General features: G+C 42.4%; 1 protein-coding gene across 1 annotated transcript; it reads left to right on the top strand.

Annotated features, from left to right (window-relative positions):
• The first annotated feature begins 598 nt into the window (after positions 1 to 598).
• kcng1 (potassium voltage-gated channel, subfamily G, member 1) lies at positions 599 to 21,431 on the top strand. The gene is made up of 4 exons (XM_046365951.1): positions 599 to 726; positions 1,420 to 1,490; positions 16,173 to 17,066; positions 18,466 to 21,431. The coding sequence occupies exons 3-4, from the start codon at positions 16,254 to 16,256 to the stop codon at positions 19,237 to 19,239; spliced, it is 1,587 nt and encodes a 528-aa protein (XP_046221907.1). The 5' UTR covers positions 599 to 726; positions 1,420 to 1,490; positions 16,173 to 16,253; the 3' UTR covers positions 19,240 to 21,431.
• Positions 21,432 to 25,472: the final 4,041 nt, after the last annotated feature.

A 25,472-nucleotide genomic window follows, 5' to 3' on the forward strand; every position in this document is an offset into this window, starting at 1 on the left:
TACATTGACAATGGTCGACTGTACCTACACCAACCACTAACTCTGGACACAGTGACGGCTGTCGGAGTACACAAGAGTGATGAGGAACCACACTATGTGAACCTCAGGAGGGTAACTTCAGGGGTCGCAATTTATATATATATATATATCTTTATTTAACTAGGCAAGTCAGTTAAGAACAAATTCTTATTTTCAATGACAGCCTAGGAACAGTGGGTTAACTGTCTTGTTCAGGGGCAGAACAACAGATTTGTACCTTTTCAGCTCAGGGATTCGATCTTGCAACCTTCACGGTTGCTAGTCCAACGCTCTAACCACTAGGATACCTGCCGCCCGGAGCTGTATAAATATAAACCGTCCACATGAGTGATTATTCCTCTTTCGAAGGTGGAACCCTCCGCTATGCTCACCAGTTAGATGCTGGTTGCTGTGGATTTCTGTGAAAAGCTCTCAGAATAATGGCAGAATAGCACATCCCACCTGTGATGTCAGAGCTGCGAGACTAGCTGTTGATGTAGAGGAAGGGGGAGCCTATAGCCTGTTGCTCATGATCATCAAATAGCCTGCTAGTACTCTATAAGCCTTGTTCCTGTGCGCAGAGAGAGCAGAGTTGGTGTTCGATGCAGAAGCGACAGCAACAGTTAGGACTTCAGGTTTTCTTGTATTTCTGATCACTTTGTACGAACTAAAACTCACAGCTGTGGGAAGAACTGATACGCGACCACAGTGAGTATTTCATCATATTTGTTCTTATTTACCTCGTCTCAGAGGATGTTAATACACATACTGTAACGTATATCAATCCCTTTTGACAGCTCATGTAACAGTAAAATGCATGGCGGTATCAACTAAGTGCTATCAGTATTCACCAAGACTTCAGTAAGAGTGCATCTGTTGATGCTGACCACCCTATCAACATTATAGGGGCTGTAATTTGTTGTCATTTTCAGTATAACACATGATAGACCATTGAGTGGTGTAATATTAGAATTGCTAATGTACTAATCACCCCCACAGTTGCCATGATTATGATCATGTTTATCTAACGAGCATGTGTTTATATTCAGCAACAGTTAGTTGGAGAAAATGAGTCAACCATGTGAAAATATCAATGTGTGCAAGAGTATCATTATAAAAACGTCATAATTCTGTCATCTGAATGTGATGTAATTCAGATGACAGAATTATGACGTTTTTATAATGATACTCTTGCACACATTGATATTTTCACATGTACAGTCACTATGTGTATATACTGCAAGTTTACATTTCCCCTCAGGTTTTTGAATTTAATATGAATGATATACTGTTCTTCAAGGGACATTAACATTTTAGCTACTGTCCACTCTGATTGTATCCAATGGGTCCCATCTGTTCATTTATTATAATGTTATCGCTCCATCTCCATGTCTCTGACAGATGACTATGATTAGCATACCGTAGATCACTACATGGGAATAGAGTGGCCGATATACTACATATGGTACATGGTAAGTCACTTTAAAAAATAAAATGTATTTGCCAGATTTTGTTGAACTTCCGTAGCTGTAGCATCCGAGCAACATACAGAAAATATAGTACATGTTCTATTCAAAAGGGCCAAAAAGACTTTAAGCTTCAAATCAAAATAAAATCAGAATTATTTATATAGCCCTTCGTACATCAGCTGATATCTCAAAGTGCTGTATAGAAACCCAGCCTAAAACTCCAAACAGCAAGCAATGCAGGTGTTGAAGCACGTTGGCTAGGAAAAACTCCCTAGAAAGGCCAAAACCTAGGAAGAAACCTAGAGAGGAACCAGGCTATGAGGGGTGGCCGGTCCTCTTCTGGCTGTGCCGGGTGGAGATTATAACAGGACATGGCCAAGATGTTCAAATGTTCATAACTGACCAGCATGGTCAAATAATAGGTCTGGGACAGGTAGCACGTCCGGTGAACAGGTCAGGATTCCATAGCCGCAGGCAGAACAGTTGAAACTGGAGCAGCAGCACGGCCAGGTGGACTGGGGACAGCAAGGAGGCATCATGCCAGGTCTGGCCACTGAGGCATGGTCCTACAGCTCAGGTCCTCCGAGAGAGAGAAAGAAAGAGAGAAGGAGAGAATTAGAGAGAGCATACTTAAATTCACACAGGACACCGGATAAGACGGGAGAAGTACTCCAGATATAACAAACTGACCCTAACCCCACGACACATAAACTACTGCAGCATAAATACTGGAGGCTGAGACAGGAGGGGTCAGGAGACACTGTGGCCCCATCTGATGATACCCCCGGACAGGGCCAAACAGGAAGGATATAACCCCACCCACTTTGCCAAAAACACAGCCCCCACACCACTATAGGGATATCTTCAACCACCAACTTACCATCCTGAGACAAGGCCGAGTATAGCCCACAAAGATCTCCACCACGGCACAACACAAGGGGGGGCGCCAACCCAGACAGGAAGATCACACCAGTGACTCAACCCACTCAAGTGACGCACCCCTCCTAGGGATCGCATGAAAGAGCACCAGTAAGCCGGTGACTCAGCCCCTGTAATAGGGTTATAGGTAGAGAATCCCCGGTGGAAAGAGGGGAACCGGCCAGGCAGAGACAGCAAGGGCAGTTCGTTGCTCCAGAGCCTTTCCGTTCACCTTCACACTCCTGGGCCAGACTACACTCAATCACATGACCCACTGAAGAGATGAGTCTTCAGTAAAAACTTAAAGGTTGAGACCGAGTTTGCGTCTCTCACATGGGTAGGCAGACCATTCCATAAAAATGGAGCTCTATAGGAGAAAGCCCTGCCTCCAGCTGTTTGCTTAGAAATTCTAGGGACAATTAGGAGGCCTGCGTCTTGTGACCGTAGCGTACGTGTAGGTATGTACAGCAGGACCAAATCAGAGAGATAGGTAGGAGCAAACCCATGTAATGCTTTGTAGGTTAGCAGTAAAACCTTGAAATCAGCCCTTGCCTTGACAGGAAGCCAGTGTAGGGAGGCTACCACTGGAGTAATATGATCAAATGTTTTGGTTCTAGTCAGGATTCTAGCAGCTGTATTTAGCACTAACTGAAGTTTATTTAGTGCTTTATTCAGGTAGCCGGAAAGTAGAGCATTGCAGTAGTCTAACCTAGAAGTAACAAAAGCATGGATACATTTTTCTGTATCATTTTTGGACAGAAAGTTTCTGATTTTTGCAATGTTACATAGATGGAAAATAGCTGTCCTTGAAACAGTCTTGATATTTTCATCAAAAGAGAGGTCAGCGTCCAGAGTAATGCAGAGCTTCACAAGACACAATGCATTATTGGTACCTAGTAATTTCACAGTCTGACAGACGTATTAAACATTAGAGAGTGAATACTATTGATTGACAGATAGGTCACTCAATATAATATATGTTTCTGGAGTCAAAAACTCATAACATTGTTTTATCATGCTCCTTGCCCACAGTTCCCCATATTTGGTTGTAAGTGTAGAGACCCGATACATTGATGTATTCAGGGCTTGGAGACACAAGTTAGACAGACATTGATAGCTATATCAGTCTGACTACATGAATGTCGAGTCTATGCATAAGGAGCTAAGAGACTTTTGGCTGCTTTAGGCATTTCCACACTCTACATACAGTACCTAACATATTTCTGCTCTACACTGTAAACCCCTACACAGATGTTCTATATTTAGTTGCAAGCGGCAACACGAACGAAGCAATGCTCAAAACCTTGATTACATCTCTGAAGGCCACTACTGGAAATTGATTAATGGCAAATTATGAGCAATACCAGACCTAAGAAGGGAAGCAATAAGAGCTGCGTTGATTTACTAGTGCCACTGTTGTTGGATCACATATGTAAGAGGGTCATTAATCAATTGTGATACTACCAATAATCTGACCTTGGTTTTCCTCAAATGCAATCGTGCACAGAATGCAAGTTCTTTCTTCAGACCCCTTTATGATGTATGTTGTGTAATCTATAGATCTATTTCACCCACTCTGCAAGGTCATTCCGATTTGAATGAGGTGAACTAATGACTTTCTTGTATTTACATCTATGGCAGTCATGCTCCCCCATTCCACTCCGACTGGGCCAGTGCAAGAGTAAATATAATCTGCTTATTCCCAGATGTGTTTAGAAGTGGAGGACCTGAGCGACAAGTCCTTGCATGTCATTAGTTCAGACCGCAGAGTCGCCATTTTAACGGCATTAATTAACTTACATTCTCAATGCACCTGAGGAAAATAGTCTACAGAGCCCTTTCTGCTCTCTGGTCAGGGCTAACTGTCGACACAAATTAGGCTGGGATAGGTGGTGTGTGATTGGAGAGCAAAACACTTCACTCTTCCCCCATTTTCACATAACTTGAGTTGAGTGCCTTGAAACGTCGGCTAGTTCCAGCATTAAATATTCTATAGCAATTGATGTACAGTACAAATCTCCCATCTAGAATGATTTAGATATTTTGGGTCTGAGTAATTTGGGCAAACCAACACTGGCTGAACAGTAAGCAGACAGAAGCTTACATTTAAAAAATGATGTGCATTTAAACAGCATTAGACATTTAGACATTAAACATTAAACAGCATTAGACATATCCTTTTCTACAATAACATGTTACAGTACAAATCCTTGCTGACAGCAGATTTTAATTGACAGAGGAACCTACTGTCCATCTTTTTGAGTCACTAACCACTCTATCAAAACGATTGTATTGGCTACCAGTACCACTGGTGAAAGTACCAGTCTTCACTCAACACCACACAAAACAACTTTTCCCTTTGACTCACTACCATTCTATTTGCTACCTCTGCAGAAAATGCTAGTCTTCACTCAACTCCACACAAAACAACTTTGTCCCCTGTTGTAATTTCCTAGAGCCCAGATCTTGTTAATCCATCCCATCAACTAAAGTAGTTTCTCCTCTCTGTTCAGGCTGACACAAATCTAATAAGGGCTTCCAGAAAGACTGTATGTTGTTTTTTTCTCTCATTTTAAGTCCAAAACGATCCATCTCTCATCCCCCCCCCCATCTCTCTTTTATCTGTCGTTCAATGTCCTCCCTGCCAGACCATCCCAATGAGGCCTGTAGTGGGGTCTGGTTTGGTCTCGTAGCCACTCAGAGCAATCCCTTCAAACACTCTGTCCCTGCAGTGACAGGACAGACAGGACAGGCAGCTCTCTTCATGAACATCAAACATCAGACTGTCTGTCTGTGCACACCCCTACTGGGACTCTTTTAGCAGTGAAGAGCAGGATTAGGGTCAATTGAACCTTAATTAAACATGCATACCCTGTGCTGTCCGAGACAGGTATGGACAGTACTATAACAGGATACTAATGTGTGGTTATGTAATGCACACAGTCTCACAGCTGAGATCTTGTGTAATCATTACGCAATCTAAAGTTGTGTTCTGTTCCATATGTGAGTTTACTTTCCAACTCAGAGAGTGTGATATCAAACAAAGAGATCACAGAAAATGTGGATGGGCAAGAAAGAAACCATATGCATAAGAACCAAACCCATGAGAACAAGATAGGAATACTTACCTCATATAACTAGATAGAAACTACATTTTGCTTTACAAATGTCCTTTTACAGGCATAATTAATCTATATTATGAAGATTGAGAGGTACTCTCTACAATTTACATGAAAATCTAAGTTCCTTGGGCAGAAAGATACAGTAGATTATGAGCAGAATTCCCCAAGTGTTGTCCATTAGCCAATTATGTTCCCAGTTCTGTAGCCTAATGATAACTTAAATATGACAGGGAAAACTACTCTCTATTCCAAACCAGTGCCGTAGTAAGTCAAGACACTTCAGAAAGAAGAATATGGAGGTTACGTTAAGGTGGAGGGTGGAAGGTGTAGGGTTGAGGGTGAGCATTTGGGTGCTACCCGAAATATTGTCAGTCACGGTGTGGTGACTTAAGGGGATGAGGAGGAGTGATGAGGCATAATATGGAGCAGCCAGGCAGAAAAGGAGGAATTGGCAGTGTCTTCTCAGTTTCTGTCTGGGTAGTCCAGAGGGCACGAAGAAGGACAAGGACGGAACACTAAGATTAATGGAGAAAATGGTAAAAGTTCAATAATTCCCATTAGCGGCCTGACATTTGCTAAGAGTGGAAAGAATCTACTGAAGGAAAGACAACTGCAACTGCAAGAAAGGACATCTCCATAGGCTTTGCGTCGAAAGATTCCCCACAACACACATAAATTAGAAAGATGGCATAAAGGATTTTCCTTTAAAAACATATTTTTTACCCCCTTTTCTCCCCAATTTCGTGGTATCCAATTGTTGTTAGTAATTACTATCTTGTCTCATCGCTACAATTCCCGTATGGGCTCAGGAGAGACAAAGGTCAAAAGCCATGAGTCCTCCGAAACACAACACAACCCAACTAAGCCGCACTGCTTCTTAACACAGCGAGCCTCCAACCCGGAAGCCAGCCGCACCAATGTGTCGGAGGAAACACCGTGCACCTGGCTACCTTGGTTAGCGTGCACTGCACCTGGCCCGCCACAGGAGTCGCTGGTGCCCGGACGACTCTAGGCCAATTGTGCGTCGCCCCACGGACCTCCCGGTCGCGGCTGGCTGCGACAGAGCCTGGGCGCAAACCCAGAGTCTCTGGTGGCACAGCTGGCGCTGCACTGCCCCAGGATTTTCTTTTAAAATAAGAGCGACAGGAAAGATAAAGATGGTAGTACAGTATGTAAAATATACGATATACTGTATGAAACCAACTGTTGGTTATATGAAAGATATAAAGTAAAAGTATTAAATTATGGTGTGGATTAAAGTAAATCACATTTGGATATTGTGGACCACGGTGAGGGCTAGCAAGGCAATTACATCCCTTGAGATATTTCTTGTTCCAATGTAGTCCGTATTTATTAAATCCACCCACTTACATCAGAAAAGGGTCTTTTTTTCTATTCCACAATTCCTGCCGGAGGTTCTGTTGGCATAGGTCTTACAATGTAAGGTTTGCTCCAGGCATTGAATCTTGCCTGCATTAAAAAAACAGATTTGAAAACAGAGAGGGAGAGAGCGAGCAAGAGAGACAGAGACAGAGTATTGGCTCAGTATTTCTGTGGTCAGAAGTCCATTTCAACACTACCCACTTCGAGTTCATTAAGTTAGATGGGTTTCTAAAAGAAAACAATGTTGTTCAGATGGTCATTATGTGGTCTGAATGGTCATTAGAGGAGACTGTAAGACTCCAGGCCAGGCTGTATACTGTTGTCATCTTGAATAGCCTACTTGCACCACGCATTTGAGATCGGGGTCAAAAACAAATGGTTTTCGGTCTACAGTACGTAGACACTGTTACGGGGTTGATGGGAAGGATAGTCCTCCCTTGAGAGGAGAGCACACAAGCCATTAGAAAAACAGGGACCCAGTCCTCCAGGCAGACTTGTTTTGATACATTTTGGCAAAGTAAGACACGTTTGTAGTAGAGGGTGAAAAATAGTTACCACTCTACTCACACCACATAGACAGGATTATTAAATAATGACAGAGAATACAAAACAAATAAAAAGTAAGGAATATTACTAAAGAAATATACAGCACCACTCAAAAGTTTGAACACACCTAATCATTCAAAGGTTTTCTTAATTTTTTACATTTTCTACATTGTATAATAATAGTGAAGACATCAAAACTATGAAATGACACATATGGAATCATGTAGTAACCAACATTAAACAAAGTGTTAAACAAATCAAAAGATTTAGATTCTTCAAAGTAGCCAACCTTTACCTTGATGACAGCTTTGCACACTCTCGGCATTCTCTCAACCAGCTTCACCTGGAATGTTTTTCCAAAAGTCTTGAAGGAGTTCCCACATATGCTGAGCACTTGTTGGCTGTTTTTCCTTCACTCTGCAGTCCAACTCATCCCAAACCATCTCAATTGGGTTGAGGTCGGGTGATTATGGAGGCCAGGTCATCTGATGCAGAACTCCATCACTCTCCTTTTTGGTCAAATTGCCCTTACACAGCCTGGAGGTGTGTTGGGTTATTGTCCTGTTGAAAAACAAATGATATTCCCACCAAATGCAAACCAGATGGGATGGCGAATTGCTGCAGAATGCTGTGGTAGCCATGCTGGTTAATTACTTTAAAACATGAAGGTCAGTCAATACAGAACATTTCAAGAATTTTGAACGTTTCTTCAAGTGCAGTCGCAAAAACCATCACGCGCAATGATGAAACTGGCTCCCATGAGGACCGCTACAGGAAAGGAAGACCCAGAGTTACCTCTGCTGCAGAGGATAAGTTCATTAGAGTTACCAGCCTCAGAAATTGCAGCCCAAATAAATGTTTCACAGAGTTAAAGTAGCAGACACATCTCAACATCAACTGTTCAGAGGAGACTGTATGAATCAGGCATTCGTGGTCAAATCGCTGCAAAGAAACCACTACTAAAGGACACCAATAATAAGAAGAGACTTGCTTGGGCCAAGAAACTTGAGCAACAGATATTAGACCGGTGGAAATCTGTCCTTTGGTCTGATGAGTCCAAATTCGAGATTTTGGGTTCTAGCCGCCGTGTCTTTGTGAGATGCAGAGTATGTGAACGGATGATCTCTGCACATGTGGTTCCCACTGTGAAGCATGGAGGAGGAGGAGTGATGGTGTGGGGGTGCTTGGCTGATGACACTGTCAATGATTTATTTAGAATTCAAGGCACACTTAAGGACTGTCAATTCTCTTTGCTTATTTGAGCTGTTCTTGCCATAATATGGACTTGTTCTTCTGTATACCAAACCTACCTTGACACAACACAAGTGATTGTCTCAAAAGCAATATGAAGGAAATAAATTCCACAAATGAACTTTTAACAAGGCACACCTGTTACTTGTAATGCATTTAAGGTGACTACTTCATGAGGCTGGTTGAGAGAATGCAAAGAGTGTGTTAGCTATCATCAAGGCAAAGGTTGGCTACTTTGAAGAATCTCAAATGATTTGTTTAACACTTTTTTGGTTACTACATGATTCCATATGTGTTATTTCATAGTTTTGATGTCTTCACTATTATTCTGTAGAAAATAGTAAAAATAGTAAAAATAAAGAAAAACCCTGGAATGAGTAGGTGTGTCCAAACTTTTGACTGTCACTGTATATGATTTGGATATTCAAATTCAACCTGAGTTTTGAATTTCATAGACATTGATTCAGTATTGAATTGTAAATATTTGATTTATAAGTGATTAGGAAAATGTGGACATTGGATTTAAACTTAACATATAAGTGTATAGATCAAAAAGGACTCGATAAGATGAATTTAAGCATTGTATAATTAGTCAACTATAATGTACTTGTTTTTACACAGACTTATCTGAAAACAAAACATATTTTACTAATGACCAAACCAATGGCCTCTGAAAGCTAACACAAACTTCAATGTTCATTTAAAGTGTGCCAGAATTGAGAATATATCACCAAATAAGGATCACCCCTGATCAACTTTATATTTGGTCCATTACCAAGCCGTGAACAACACGACTCCAGGATCTCAGTTATAGCCTTTCTCAGACACTTGAAGTGAGTTTATCACTACATTTCCAAAGCAGTTTGAGTCAGATTCTCATGGCGCTGTAGGAAATCTGCTGTATTTCTGTTACATTTCGAAGCCACAGACAACTCTAACATTTCAGTAATAGCGTTTCTCAGACACTTGAAGTGTCCTGTGTAATCTGGTAGTGCTTTTCAAAGACAGTTAGTGTCAGTTTCTCGAAGCACAGTTGGAGACGCATGAGCTCTGCAGATAGAAAGAATCACAGCCCAGGCCAGTGACTCACAAGCAATCTGGAGAGAACATGCCCTTTGGCAAAGCTGCGATAGACAGCACGGCATAGCACCGGCACGGAGTGGCCCATCGACAGAGGGCTAGACCTTAGGCGATCTGGTGGAGACAGAAACATTGGCTCCGTGTTGTTTCATCTCTTCCTCAGAGATTTCTGGGAGATACAGCTCTCCCTCAAGGAGGTGTTTAAAGGCACAGTAGAGTTCAAAACACAACTACTTCACGGGTGCTCCTGTGACTGGAAACAGACCAAAGGACCACCTGTTACTACTGGCTCCGGAGAGAAAACAAACGGTGCCAGAGCGATTGAAGGGTTTTATCTATACGGTCTTTGCCATCCATGTCTTTGGGCGAAGAAGAGGAGAGGAATTTAAGATAATTTATTTGATCATTTTATCTTTGGAGCATGAAGAAGACATAATTGTTCTGCAATTTAGAGTGGAATGTTCTTTTTACTGTCTTTGGGCAAAGTGGAAAGGATTTGAATAATGTCTCACAATAATGTTTCTTCCAGATTGGTATCTATCAGTATAATATCCTTGGAGCATCAATAAATGAGCCAATTTAATGGCCATTTCATTTTACTGGATATTTAGGATTTTGTAAGCATATAGGACACTGTTTGTTGAAACTAAAATGGCCTATTTATCACACTACTGGTGATATGTTTTGAGTACTCCATCAAGATACAGAATGCTGTTGAGAATAACTGCAGTGTCATTGGCCATCACAAAAGTGGCCTGTATGGTTTGTTCAAGTGGTTGAGCAGATTCAAGCTGCTGTTCATTGTGACCGAAATGTTTCTCCTCACCCCATCTCGAACATATCCAGATATACACTTTAAATTTCCATTTGAGTCATCTATCAGACCCTCTTATCCAGAGGGATTAATCAACAATCCCATCCTTGCTGAACTCCACTGGCTTCCGGTCAACTGTACGATTGACTTTAAAATAATCCTCGTAGTGTTTTAAAGCCTTGAATGGATTGAGGCCTACCTACATCAGTGACCTCATTTCTATCAATGAGCCACCTCGGACTCTCAGCAACTCCCTATTGCTTCAATTCCCTAAGACACGTCTTCGTACTATAGAGAACTTTTAAAACAGCCTTAAAACACATTTCTACATACTGTCATTCATATAGACCTCATCTGGAAAGTCCTTTTAGGACATATTATTGCCACTTCCTGCCTTGATTCAAAACGTAGAATGTTTATTGTCAGGAAGAGTGGGGTGTGCCCAACTACACAAGCGGCAATGAGTAAACACACAACAAAAGAGTTCAAGTTTCAGACGCTTTTACTTTAGCTTTTAGTTTGACAGATTTTACTTGCTAAGCTTTTTAGTGTCTCTGTAGTTTTACTCCACAAAGTTTCCTAACTGCTTTACTTGAGTGAGGTCCAGCCTGCACTCTTGTGCCAGTCAGTTGATTAGGGAATGCCTTGCAGGTGTGCTGATTAGTAATCCTGCACAGGTGTGTTGGATGAGCAGAGCTGTGGCGCTGTCTTCCGCTGGCCTGGGGCCGAAGGCAGTGCAGCTTTCCACAGTGCTGCTGTCCACTATGCTGCAGCCAGGGCCACTGCCCATGGTGCTGAAGTGAGCACACCTGTCTCCTGTGCTGAGGTGGCTGGCTCTGTTCATGGTGCTGAACTGGGCATCCTTCAGCCACATCTATGCCCATGTCTCTCACGGTGCCACATGTACTGCATATTGTATTTTATTATAATTATTTATATTTTTGCCTATGTAGAGCTTTAAGACAACACTGTAATGAAAAGCACTATACATATTAAGTGCATTATTATTAGTATTATTAACCTCTCTGGTACAAGTGGGATGCTAGCGTCCCACCTCGACAACAGCCAGTGAAATTGCAGGGCGCAAATTCAAAACAACAGAATTCCCATTATTAAACATCCTCAAACATACAAGTAATATACACCATTTTAAAGATAAACGTCTTGTAAATCCAAACACAGTGTCCGATTTCAAAAAGGCTTTACTACGAAAGGACACCATGCGATTATGTTAGGTCAGTGCCTAGTCACAGAAAACCATACAGCCATTTTCCAGCCAAAGAGAGGGCTCACAAAAGTCAGAAATAGCAATTAAATTAAACACTAACCTTTGACGATCTTCATCAGATGGCACTCATAGGACTTCATGTTACACAATACATGTATGTTTTGTTCGATAAAGTTAATCTTTATGTCCAAATACCTCCTTTTTGTTTGCGCGTTTAGTCCAGTAATCCAAGTGCACAAGGCACGGAGACTAAGTCCAGACGAAAAGTCAAAAAAGTTCCATTACAGTTTGTAGAAACATGTCAAACGATGTATAGAATCAATATTTAGGATGTTTTTATCAAAAATCTTCAATAATATTCCAACCGGACAATTCCTTTGTCATTAGAAATGAAAGGGAATGGAGCTCGTGCTCACGGCCGCGAAAGGCTTTCAGCCCGACCACTGGTTCAAACAGCTCTTATTCGCTCCTCTTTCATAGTAGAAGCCTGAAACAATGCTCTAAAGACTGTTGACATCTAGCGGAAGCCTTAGGAAGTGCAATCTGACCCCATAGACACAGTATATTGGAAAGGCATCTCTTGAAAAACTACAAACCTCAGATTTCTCACTTCCTGGTTGGAGTTCTGTTATACTCACAGACATCATTCAAACACTTTTAGAAACTTCAGAGTGTTTTCTATCCACATCTACTAATAATATGCATATCCTAGCCTCTGGCCCTGAGTAGCAGGCAGTTTACTCTGGGCACGCTTTTCATCCGGATGTGAAAATACTGCCTCCTACACCAAAGAAGTTAAGATACTTTTTCCCTTTTATTTAAGATGGGGCCCTCTGTTCTTTAGAAACAACCAGTGGCAAACCAAACACAGATTGCTCCCATGGGAAACCAAGCAGGCTAAATGAGAGGAATAGGTGAATGTCAATGTACTACATCATCGTTGGCTTCGCTTGGGGTGGTTCACTCTAATGTGACAGGTGGGAAACAGAGAAGTAATTATTGGCCTGAGGCACTCACAGTGCAAACACCTAATAACCACCCACTGACCATGACGCACTCTGATACATACATTTTTATGCGTTTTGTCATATGGGTTTTTTATTCACAGCTAAAAACGTGTGTTGTATTATGGGATTGGTAGTTATTTCACACACAGCAAGATGGAAATTGGAGTATTTCAAAAGGCTATTCTTTATAGTTGCAGAGAGTGAGGCTGTATAACTAAGAAGTGATCGTATTGTAAAAAGTGTTAAGTATCACATGCAATCAATCCATCCCTAAGTGCTATAGCTACCATATAGTCTGAAAAAATCAAAGCAGCACTGGAAAAACTACACTGCAACTGTTACACAATGGATAGCAGATGTTTTCTGACAGAAAATGGTTGGCTATGTTTATATCAATTCATCTAGATGAGTAAACGTGTTGAAATATGTGTGCATGGTATCTTTATGTAACAGGAACCAACAGTGTGGGTTTAGTGTTGCATCATTAGACGATAATGATCAGCTTGTTGTGACAGAACTGGGTACTGGGGTTGGGGTTGCCTCTGCTTAGCTGCCTAAAGGTTATAGGGGTCCGCCATATGATGTACAAGTAGGGGGACATCAAGAACAACTACATTTGTCCAATGTTGTTGAACCAATGTGGCATGAATGTTCATATTGGGAAGAGCCAATATTGGCAGTCTTGGCAGATTAGAAATCCATTTTTGTAAGCAGGAAGTCACTCTGCTCTTTATGATGATATCACATTGCTGAGTCTAGGTCTACCTTCCTATGTGTTTGTATCTGTGTGAGTGGGTGTACTGTGTATGCAGTGTCATTATGCAGTAGTCCTGAAATAGAAGTTTGCTATAAGATCTTGATTCCCATGTACTGTAAATTTAACTATATCACCTTCGGCTATGAATTAGTCTTGCCAAGTTCTCACCAGTGTTTTTGTTCCAAGTACATTTATCATCTCACCCCAGTGTTTATCATAGTTACATGACTCTACATGATACATGGTTGCCCTACGGCTGTAAAGAATCAACAGCATGTGTGGCATCCACTACAATTACATCCATTAGACAACCAGACCCCAGATCATTTCAGGTGTTGTCCATCGAGCATCAACATTACAGTGAAATCATATGTTGCCTATCCATTAGACAGAGCTTTTAAGTGCATTACAGGGGGAATCAATCACAATCAGCAACCGTTTCAAGCATCTAAAATCAACCAATACATGTTTATTTAACCTTTATTTTCCTAGACAAGTCAGTTAAGAACAAATTCTTATTTTCAATGACGGCCTAGGAACAGTGGGTTAACTGCCTGTTCAGGGGCAGAACGACAGATTTGTACCTTGTCAGCTCAGGGATTTGAACTTGCAACCTTTCGGTTACTAGTCCAACGCTCTAACCACTAGGCTACCCTGCCACCCCATGCAACAGGGTTTATTTTATTGAGGCTTTTGCCTATTAGTGACATATAATGAGAAAAGACAGGGAATCAATGATTTATTAATGTTTTTAGTTTTTCATATGATTCCACATCTGTTATGTGTTAACTGTACATTATGGTCACATCAAATCAAACCAAAGTTTATTTGGCACGTGCGCCGAATACAACAGGTGTGTTTCACCTTACAGTGAAATGCTAACTTACAGGCTCTAACCAGTAGTGCAAAAAAGGTATTAGGTGATCAATAGGTAAGTAAAGAAATAAAACAACAGTAAAAAGACAGGCTATATATAGTAGCGAGGCTATAAAAGTAGCGAGGCTACATACAGACACCGGTTAGTCAGGCTGATTGAAGAATATGGACATGTAGATATGGTTAAAGTGACAATGCATATATGATGAACAGAGAGTATCAGTAGGGTAAAAGAGGGGTTGGTGGGTGGTGGGTGGCGGGACACAATGCAGATATGATAAACAGAGAGTAGCAGCAGCGTAAAAGAGGGGTTGGGGGGGCACACAATGCAAATAGTCCGGGTAGCCATTTGATTACCTGTTCAGGAGTCTTATGGCTTGGGGGTAAAAACTGTTGAGAAGCCTTTTTGTCCTAGACTTGGCACTCCGGTACTGCTTGCCATGCGGTAGTAGAGAGAACAGTCTATGACTGGGGTGGCTGGGGTCTTTGACAGTTTTTAGGGCCTTCCTCTGACACCACCTGGTGTAGAGGTCCTGGATGGTTGGCAGCTTAGCCCCAGGGATGTACTGGGCCGTACGCACTACCCTTCGTAGTGCCTTGCGGTCAGAGGCCGAGCAATTGCCATACCAGGCAGTGATGCAACCAGTCAGGATGCTCTCGATGTTGCAGCTGTAGAACCTTTTGAGGATCTCAGGACCCATGCCAAATATTTTTAGTTTACTGAGGATGAATAGGCTTTGTCGTGCCCTCTTCACGACTGTCCTGATTACATAGTAATCCTTGAAATAGAAAAATATGTTATCCTATTTAAAAGTCAAATGATTTAGGCCTACTACATCTGTGACATGAACAGACCACTTCAATGAACTTCTAAGTTAAATTGCAGGATACATAAAGTCAATAAAAAATTCTAACTAGCAACAAAGATGCTTTGCCCCTTCCTCTCTGTTAGCAAGTACATTCCCCCATATGAACAGTACATAGAATACTAGCTAGCTAGCTAACATTATTACATTAACCAACATTATCTTCGATCTTAATCAAGATATTGTGGATGACTGACTGACATCAAAAATAATAATGGGTAGTCATTAAACAAATATGCCAAGAATACCAATGCTACTAAAAACAAGTTAGCACAGTTAATAAAGTTACTAACGAGAAATGTCCACCGAGTTGTGTGGACATAGGACGAGCAGCTAGCTATCTTCTCAGCTCATTTTTATTTGCTACCAGCCAGAAAGGTCAAAGCAGAGACGGTATTTTGTAGCTAACTACCAAGCTACACTACCAAAGTTACGTCGGTAATTCAGTTAAATGAAAAGATGTAGCGTTAGCAAAAAGTCACTCACTAAAACAGTGAACTTTAGAGTCACCGGTTTGTTTTTCAGACAGAGTCTGACTTCAACTCCAGTGAGGTGGAGGAGAACTTGGAGTTTTAAAACATAATTTCAAGCAAAAGTATTTTTCAATACTTAATGTCTAATATGATCAGTTGGTGGCTTTAACACTCAAAGAACACAAAGATCTTAATCAGGAAAGAGTTCAACCTGGTCCTGGAACCCACAATCCAACAAAGAACAATCTACGAACGTTCCTTTGTAGTACATGTAGGCCTACCCAGTACCTGTACCCTTTGCATATGAGATTATGAAATAATGATACATATAATTTTGTGTTTGTCCTTTCCTCTCCTTCTAAAGGTAAGCATGTGCCAGAGAAAGGTCGACCACAGGGATGTGACCAGCGATGGAGGTAGAGGGGTTGTTCCTGTATAGGTAAAGATGACGCTGCTGGCAGGTGATGGCTCGGACTACGACTACAGCGCTCTGAGCTGTGCCTCTGATGCCTCCCTCCTCCTCCTCCCTCAACCCCCGCCCCTGTCAGAGCAGGAGGCCCTCAAGGGGGCCTACTACAAACGAGCCCAATTACTTCCCGAGGACCCAGACCACCTCCTCACCAATGCTACCTCGCTCTTCGCTACCCATAAACTCCACGTCATCATCAACGTGGGTGGGCTGCGTTATCAACTACCCTGGACCACCTTGGAGGACTTCCCCCTGTCCCGACTGGGCCAGCTGCGCCTCTGCAGCAGCTTCGACGAGATCATGTGCGTCTGCGATGATTATGACATCGCTCAAAACGAGTTCTTCTTCGACCGCTCGCCCTGTGCCTTCCGCACCATCCTGACTTTCCTGCGGGCTGGGAAGCTGCGGTCCCTCAGGGAGATGTGTGCCCTCTCCTTCAGGGAGGAGCTGCACTACTGGGGGGTCCCTGAAGAGAACCTGGAGTGGTGCTGCCGTCGCCGCCTTATCCAGCGGGTGGATGAGTGTGACGAGTTGGAACGGGCTGCCCAGGAGGACGAGGAGGAGGAGCTGATGATGGACACGGACAGCGGGCACCGTAGGGGTTCCACCGCCCTGGCTACGGAGACCCGGATGGGACATTGTATGAACAAGCTGAGGGACATGGTGGAGCGGCCCCACTCGGGCCTGCCAGGAAAGATCTTTGCCTGCCTGTCGGTGCTGTTTGTCACCATCACAGCTGTCAACCTGTCCATCAGTACCATGCCGGCTATGAGAGAGGAGGAGGAGCAAGTAGGTGGAAATGTTGAGGACCAGGAGGCCTCAGTACAGGGCAACACTTCCCAGACACTTGATAACAAAACTTGCACTTTGAAATTGTAAAAAAAAAAAACATTTTGAATATCAGAGCTGTAATGTAAAGCACAAAGAGCATTTGTCAAGTTAAAGTAATAATGGATTATGTGCATGGGCTATAATTTGCAAAGAAAACACATCTGAAACATTTTAAAAAGTCTTGTTCGAATTGAATATACATGCTCATGAACATGGCTGACTTGAATCACTGCAGTAATTCCTCTTTTTTTGGCCTCGGTGGCCAGATAAAATGAAAATTGGAGTGACACACACACACACACGCACACGCACACACACATGCACACACACACACGCACACACACATGCACACACACACACGCACACGCACACGCACGCACACACACACACCACTGCAGAAGTGCAGTCTGGTTTCACTGTGAGTTATAGGAGAGTACTTCCAGGAGCAAAAGCAATTAATTCATTTTTAGCCTCCGTTATCTGGTGGTAACCATCATGGAACATATTTTGTAACCCAGAAGGTAATTCATTACCCCAGAGGTGATGGACTTTAGATGGTGATCCAAAGCCTGATACCTGAGCACATCATTCCAAAATTGCATCCCTAATAGATTCTATTGTTAGACGGTTAGAATCAATTAAAGAAGAGTATTTTGCTATCTAAACGCTGTTCTGTCTGAGAACAAGCTTATTGTACACTCTGTGTAGAAATGACACACTGGTATAAGTTGTTTCCTACTCTGTGGGAGTGTTTCGTGATAATACTGCATGTTTTCTTCTGAAATAGAATCAACTCAAAGGCCACTTTATATCATACCATATGTGCTTGGAATTGGTTAATAATTTAATATCCACAATCGAAAAACAATTTCTAAGAAACAATCTCCCAAATAGTACATAACCTTCAGCCTTGGAGAGCATTATTTTGTGTTAACTAAATTCAGGAATTTATGTTTTTGTTTCAGTACATAGATTTTTAAAATATTTTATGTAGCTGAATAAAGCAACACGTACTCTGTGCAAGAACTGTCTGAGCAGAGAACAGAGAACATAAAAAATATTGGTAACAAGCTGTGAACATAAAATATTTGGGCTGTAATGAATGGAGTCTGTGTTCAATGCCCTGCAGTCTACAATTTGACATTTGAGGAATAGAATTTGGCATACCTCAATGACTTACCTTGGATTTTAGGCAGCACCATAGCTCCCTCTAGTGTCAAACTACTCATGCAACAACCAAAAGTCAAGAACGAGTTCAAAACAAAAGCCTATACACCTTGTGGCTTGGTGTATAGAACACTGCTGTATATGCTAGATGTGTATATACAGGTGATAACCAGTATCTCGTGTCTCTTAGGGCAAGTGCTCCCAGATGTGCTACAACATCTTCATTGTGGAGACGGTGTGTGTGGGCTGGTTCTCCCTAGAATTCACCCTGCGCTTCATCCAGGACCGAGACAAACTAGCCTTCCTGAGGCGCCCTCTGAACCTCATAGACGTGGTGGCAATCCTGCCCTACTACATCACCCTGGTCGTGGATAGCTACCAGGGGGAGAAGAAGCTGGGTTCGGGAAGTAGTTACCTGGATAAGGTGGGCCTTGTGCTCCGTATCCTCCGCGCCCTGAGGATCCTATATGTGATGCGACTGGCCCGTCACTCCTTGGGCCTGCAGACTCTGGGGCTGACGGCGCGGCGCTGCACACGGGAGTTTGGGTTGCTCCTCCTCTTCCTCTGTGTGGCCATTGCCCTCTTCTCCCCGCTGCTCTACCTCATCGAGAACGAGATGGCCGCCACCCACGAGTTCAGCAGTATCCCCGCCACCTACTGGTGGGCTGTCATTACCATGACAACGGTGGGCTACGGGGACATGGTTCCGAGGAGCATCCCGGGTCAGGTGGTGGCGCTAAGCAGTATCCTGAGCGGGATTCTTCTCATGGCGTTCCCAGTCACCTCCATCTTTCATACATTCTCCCGGTCCTACGTGGAACTGAAGCAGGAGCAGCAGAGGCTACTGCAAAGACGGACACACTTCCTGTTACGCAGGAGGATGGGTGGGCTGGGAAGTAACATGTCGCTGGAGAGTGACTACCCCAGCTGCGGCTCCACTAAGACCAGGGACCGGGATGACTGAAGAGGAGGAGGAGGAGCAGGAGGAGCAGTAGGAGAAGCAGTAAGTGGAGGAGGGAGAATTAAAGGACACAAAGCACAGAGGGAATAAAACAAAAGAGGGGTTAGGACTTGTCAACTTCATCTGTGAACAGCGACCTAAATGACTGTGGATGATGAGAGAAAGAAATCAAGGACACAAAGCACAGAGACTACGGAGAGAAAATCTGAGAGAGAAACAAATAAGGGTTAAGAGGACCTGGCAATGCTCTGCTAAAAATGTTTTAGTTTATTATTCTTCTCTGGACGATGTCATCTCTGTCTGCCATTATGCGGTAATAGAGGCCAGAAATATTCCCATAAACCAGAAGATCTGCACAATAACAGAAAGAAGATTGTAATGAATCCTATTAGATCATTGACATTTTGCTGTATAACAGTACATTATATTCCATAAATGCATAAATCCAAAATAACCTACAGTATAAGCTATATGTAATATGTGATTGATTTCTTCTTCATTTTTGTGTCTCAATTGTGAAGAGTCCAGTCCATAACCATATTTCTTAAGAGTTAGGTATATTGGAGGTGTATTGGTGCTCAGCACTGTTAGGGGTTGCATATGCAATTTATGTATGAAACATTGAAGAAACATGTATATGTCCGTAGTTGTTGTGTACTCCGTGTCTTGAAAATGTATTTCTAAATAATGCTGTCGGTTGCTATATATTTACAACTGAACTGAAGCTGATCTGCCTCATGATTGCTTGGACTTATTTGTAATTTCACTGACTTTGTTGCTATTTCCCAAACAATTATACGTCTATTGGGTCCTACTAATCACCCCAAACAACCCAAAAGTACCAACAAGTACCTAAAAGTACCCAAAATAACCCAATAATAGCAAAAAGAACCCAAAAGTACCCAGGAGAATAACAAAAAACCCTAATCAGGTACCCAAAATAACTCCAAACAGAAGTGGAGGCTGGTGTAAGGAGCTATAGGAGGACAGTCTCCCACATTGTAATGTGGTTTCTATATATTTGATGTGTTTGATACCGTTCCATTATTCCATTCCAGGCATTACAATGAACCCGTCCTCCTATAGATCCTCCCACCTGCCTCCTCTGCCAACCCGGTACCAAAAGAACCCATAAACAAACCCAAACAGTTACTCAAATGATCAGTTCAGGTTCACGTTTCAGGTGTTACGCTACATGCTAGTCATAACTAGGAAACTCTGAAATGTCTGACTTGCTGATTTGTTGAATGCGGCACGTCTATAACTACAATCAATTAGGATCTTTTGGGTTCTTTTGGTACCCGGTTTGGCAGAAGAGGCATGTGGGAGGATCTATAGGAAGATGGGCGCGTTCACTTTTGTCAAGATAGTGACCAACGATGGTCACCAACTTTCAAAGTGTGTTGCAATATGGGCATAAAAATTGTCCGACTACATCGGCTGCATGACCTTTACAGCAATCATACGATCAAAGGTCATGAACTTTGACTGCAGTCAACTGAAGATTTCTCAGCAACTGAAACTTGAATTCGAAACCAAAGCATTGTGTGAGATGAGCCTCTTCAATTTGTTTTGATGTTGCCACCTATCATTGGTTATTATCAATGCATGTTTACTGTTTTTGGGTGGAAGACTATTTAGAGCATAAATACATCTTTATCTTTACATCCTAACAATCTAATTACATAGGCCTACATGTGATCCACGTTTCTAACATAGATAAATGAAATATCCAACTAGATGCTACTGTAACGTTGTGTCCCATGTTATATCCGGCAATTTATTTGTTCAGTCTGTAATATTGTTGTCACCAAACAAATGCAAATGTGTTGATTGTCTATTAAGTGTGAATAAAATGTAATACATATTGTAAGCTACACATGAGGCTTAATCTGTGTCCGGGAAACCAGCCCTTAATGAGCAAGTATCCCAGACGCCAGTCGCGGGGTCAGTACCAACTGCGTTTGACTGCTTGGCATGTTGTTAGGCATATTGTTTGCCAAGTAATTTATGTGAACTGATGTACATGTATAGTCTAATCCTGTTCATAGTGTTTACCCAGTATGTGAACTGATATACATGTAAATTATTCCTTTTCTGTACAGTGAGTGTTTTGTCCTTCATGCGCTTGAATCAAATTCTGTTATTTACATGCTGACAAAAGCAACATAAAGGTTGAGAATTAAAGAAATTACACTCCCGGCTGTAGCGATGCTGCCATTCAATCAATTACCATACAGTAAGAATCTTTGTGGACTAGGTTTAATCACATCTGTTACAACTCCATGTTGCACAAGCACAAATAATGATGAAGGTGCAAGGCCATGAAGAAATTGCAAACAAGTGCCTATGCACTCACTATCTGGTTGTGTTTTGAGAAACCCATCACAAAAATACAGAACAATTCCTGTGAATGTTAGAGAGCTTGGACTGGTATCTAATTTCCTCATCAGCATATGAATTCCTTGGACAATGTTGATCGTGTTCAGCTTCGGGTATGAGATGTCGAATTTCGATAGCCTCCACTTCCTCGGCAGTAACAAAGGCGAATGCCACATCTTCAATTGGCTATGTTTCTGTTAAGGTGTCCAGTGATTTTCTTGTCGACATTTAGAAAGTGCTCGCATAGAAAATAGATGTGACAATTGCCTGTTAGGGTGAGTTTCCATTTAGGCTAACTATCTTGTGTCGATAAAAGCAGCATGACATCACACCTAAGAAACACCTATGATCAGTGTCGAATACAAATGTGGTGGTTGAAGTGTTTCCATTAGCCATTTTGGCAAATTGCACGTTAATAAATTGGCCACAGCCTGTAGGCCTATGTGTCATGTGTCAGGTAGCCCGCGAAAGCCTGCATGTATAGAATGCAATAATTGACTAATATTTGCCGGTCTAATAATTCTCCTGTACCAACCTATCGCCACAGTCCATGCCAGGGTGGAACTTGCACTCATGTAGATCTGAAATAATTGGATGGTGAAACTAGAAAAGCAAGGTGAAGCAATTCAGGTATTCTGGAAAGTCATGACAATCCTTGTCCTGCAAAGAAACATACATTTTATAGCTGAAAAAAAAAGGATTTTGCAAGCAGTAGGCATTTAGAAGTAAATGTGGGTGGAGTGGAGTTTTATAGTTATGTGGGTGACATCAAGTGCCTTCAAAATGATTCAGCATTTCTTTTTAAACATTGTTTCCATCATAATTTGTCGCAATAAAGAAAGTTCGACAAAAGACAAATCCACCTGTCAAACATAGAAAAATGTTGTTGATCTTTAGAAAATGTTTGCTATTGGCCTATCTGCATTTCCATTATGGAATAAACCTGGGTCAATGGAAAACTGCCTATAGAGCCCCACTGTGGAGGTGTAATAATACCCATAAAACCTAGCAGTCAAACAGGGAAATGGTTCCAATAATTTTAATAATAATAATAATAATATATGCCATTTAGCAGACGCTTTTATCCAAAGCGACTTACAGTCATGTGTGCATACATTCTACGTATGGGTGGTCCCGGGGATCGAACCCACTACCCTGGCATTACAAGCGCCATGCTCTACTAACTGAGCTACAGAAGGAAACATTTGAAATAAGGGCTGTGTTTTTTGTAGGCTTACCCTAGCGTGACGTTTTGATAACCATGTAAATCTCTCTCTGACAAGGTGACTGTTATCAATATATTAGGCTCTATTTACTCTCAGATTTGAAAATGCTAATTAGCATCAAAGTAAACATCATGCAAGACAAAAATCCCCGCAAGCTCCTGCATGTCATCTCTAGCTGACACCTATGCTAACAGGTATTGTGTCCATATAAAACATGCACGAGACAGTTCACAGAATTGTTCGTTTAAAGAAATGTAGCCAATTTATTCATTGCTAAATTTAGCTACCGTTCTCAATCAAATCATATTGTATTGGTCACATACACTTGTTTAGCAGATGTCATTGTGGGTGTAGTGAAATGCTTGTGTTTCTAGCTCCAACAGTGCAGTAATATCTAACATTTTTACAACATATACCCAATACACACAAATCTAAGTAAAGGAATGGAATTGAGAATATATAAATATATGGTCAAGCAATGTCAGAGCGGCATAGCCTAAGAGTAGAATGGAATATAAACTATCGGTCAAAAGTTTTAGAACACGTACTCATTCGAGGGTTTTTCTTTATTTGTACTGTTTCCTGCATTGTACAATAATAGCGAAGACATCAAACTATGAAATAACACATATGGAATCATGTAGTAACCAAAAAATGAGAGCTAGTTTCATCATAGTGCTTGATGGGTTTTGTGACTGCACTTGAAGAAACTGAAAGTTCTTGAATTGTTCAGTATTGATTGACATTCATGTCTTAAAGTAATGATGGACTGTTGTTTCTCTTTACTTATTTGAGCTGTTCTTGCCATAATATGGACTTAGTCTTTTACCAAATAGTGCTATCTTCTGTATACCCACGTACCTTGTCACAACACAACTGATTGGCTTAAACACAATAAGAAGGAAAGAAATTCCACAAATGAACTTTTAACAAGGCGCACCTGTTCATTGAAATGCATTCCAGATGACTACCAAATTAAGCTGGTTGAGAGAATGCCAAGAGTGTGCAAAGCTGTCATCAAGGCAAAAGGTGGCTATTTGAAGATTCTCAAATTTAAAATATATTTTGATTTGTTTATCACTTTGTTGGTTACTACATGACTCCATGTGTGTTATTTCATAGTTTTGATGTCTTCACTATTGTCACATCTTCTCCCGCTTCCTCTCTCTGGAGCTCATTGTCGACAGTTTACTCATTATTACGCACACCTGCCACCATCTTTACACGCACCTGCTCCTCATGAGACTCAGCTGGTCTCTATTACCTTCCTGATCACCTCCCCTATATCTCAATATATCTCACTCCCTTTGGTTCTTTCCCCAGGCGTTATTGATTCTGTTCCTGTGTATATGTCTGTATGCTACTTGTGTTTCTTGTTTTGGTCCATGGTTAATTTATTAATTCAATTCCCTCCCTGTACCTGCTTCCCAATTATTAGCGTATACGTGAAAGAATAACGCATCGCCAAAGGGAAGCAACAGGGATGTTTTATTTATTTTTTACTGGTTATGCCGGGTCCAAGGGTGGCTGCTGAAGCAACTGGGGATGCCTCAGCTGGCTCAGGCTTCCATGCCTCAGCTGGCTTGACATGTTCACAAGCCCCGGTTGGCTTGTCAGTTTTCCATTGCCGAAGCTACCAGGGATGTCTCAGCTACCTCGTCACGCTTCCATGCCTCAGCTGGATCGACAGATTCCCAAGCCTCGGTTAGCTCGTCAGGCTACCGCGCCTCAGCCGGCTCGTCAGGCTCCCGCGCCTCAGCCGGCTCGTCAGGCTTCCGCGCCTCAGCCGGCTCTACAGGTTCCCGCGCCTCAGCCGGCTCTACAGGTTACCGCGCCTCAGCCGGCTCTACAGGTTCCCGCGCCTCAGCCGGCTCTACAGGTTCCCGCGCCTCAGCCGGCTCTACAGGTTCCCGCGCCTCAGCCGGCTCTACAGGTTCCCGCGCCTCAGCCGGCTCTACAGGTTTCCGCGCCTCAGCCGGCTCTACAGGTTCCCGCGCCTCAGCCGGCTCTACAGGTTCCCGCGCCTCAGCCGGCTCTACAGGTTCCCGCGCCTCAGCCGGCTCTACAGGTTACCGCGCCTCAGCTGGCTCTACAGGTTCCCGCGCCTCAGCTGGCTCTACAGGTTCCTGCGCCTCAGCAGAAGTGACCGGCCCGCTCATGGTCCTTTGGACGTCCCTCTGGTTGGCATCCTGCGGCTTGAGCCATGTATCAGGGATGCGGTACTGTCACGTCTACTCCCGCTCCCCCTCTTTGGCGCTCCGTGTCGCCAGTTTACTCATTATTACGCAGACCTGCCACCATTGTTATGCACACCTACGCCTCATGAGTTTCACCTGGACTCCATCACCTTCCTGATTACCTCCCCTATATCTGTCACTCCCTTTGGTTCTTTCCCTAGGTGTTATTGATTCTGTTCCTGTGTTATATATCTGCACACTACTTGTGTTTCTTGTTTTGTTCCATGGTTCGTTTATTTAGTAAATTCACACCCTGTACTTGATTCCCGATTATTAGCGTACACGTTACATCTCTTATTCTACAATGTAGAAAATAGTAGAAATAATGAAAAACCCTTGAATGAGTAGGTGTTCTAAAACTTTTGACCAGAAGTGTACATATGAGATGAGT

Source organism: Oncorhynchus gorbuscha, linkage group LG10, assembly GCF_021184085.1.
Source record: "Oncorhynchus gorbuscha isolate QuinsamMale2020 ecotype Even-year linkage group LG10, OgorEven_v1.0, whole genome shotgun sequence".
NCBI lineage: Eukaryota > Metazoa > Chordata > Actinopteri > Salmoniformes > Salmonidae > Oncorhynchus > Oncorhynchus gorbuscha.

Coding starts and splice junctions, on each gene's coding strand:
- kcng1 (XM_046365951.1), top strand. CDS start 16,254: ATGACGCTGCTGGCAGGTGATGGCTCGGACTACGACTACAGCGCTCTG. Junction 17,067..18,465: donor TGAGAGAGGAGGAGGAGCAA/GTAGGTGGAAAT, acceptor CGTGTCTCTTAG/GGCAAGTGCTCCCAGATGTG.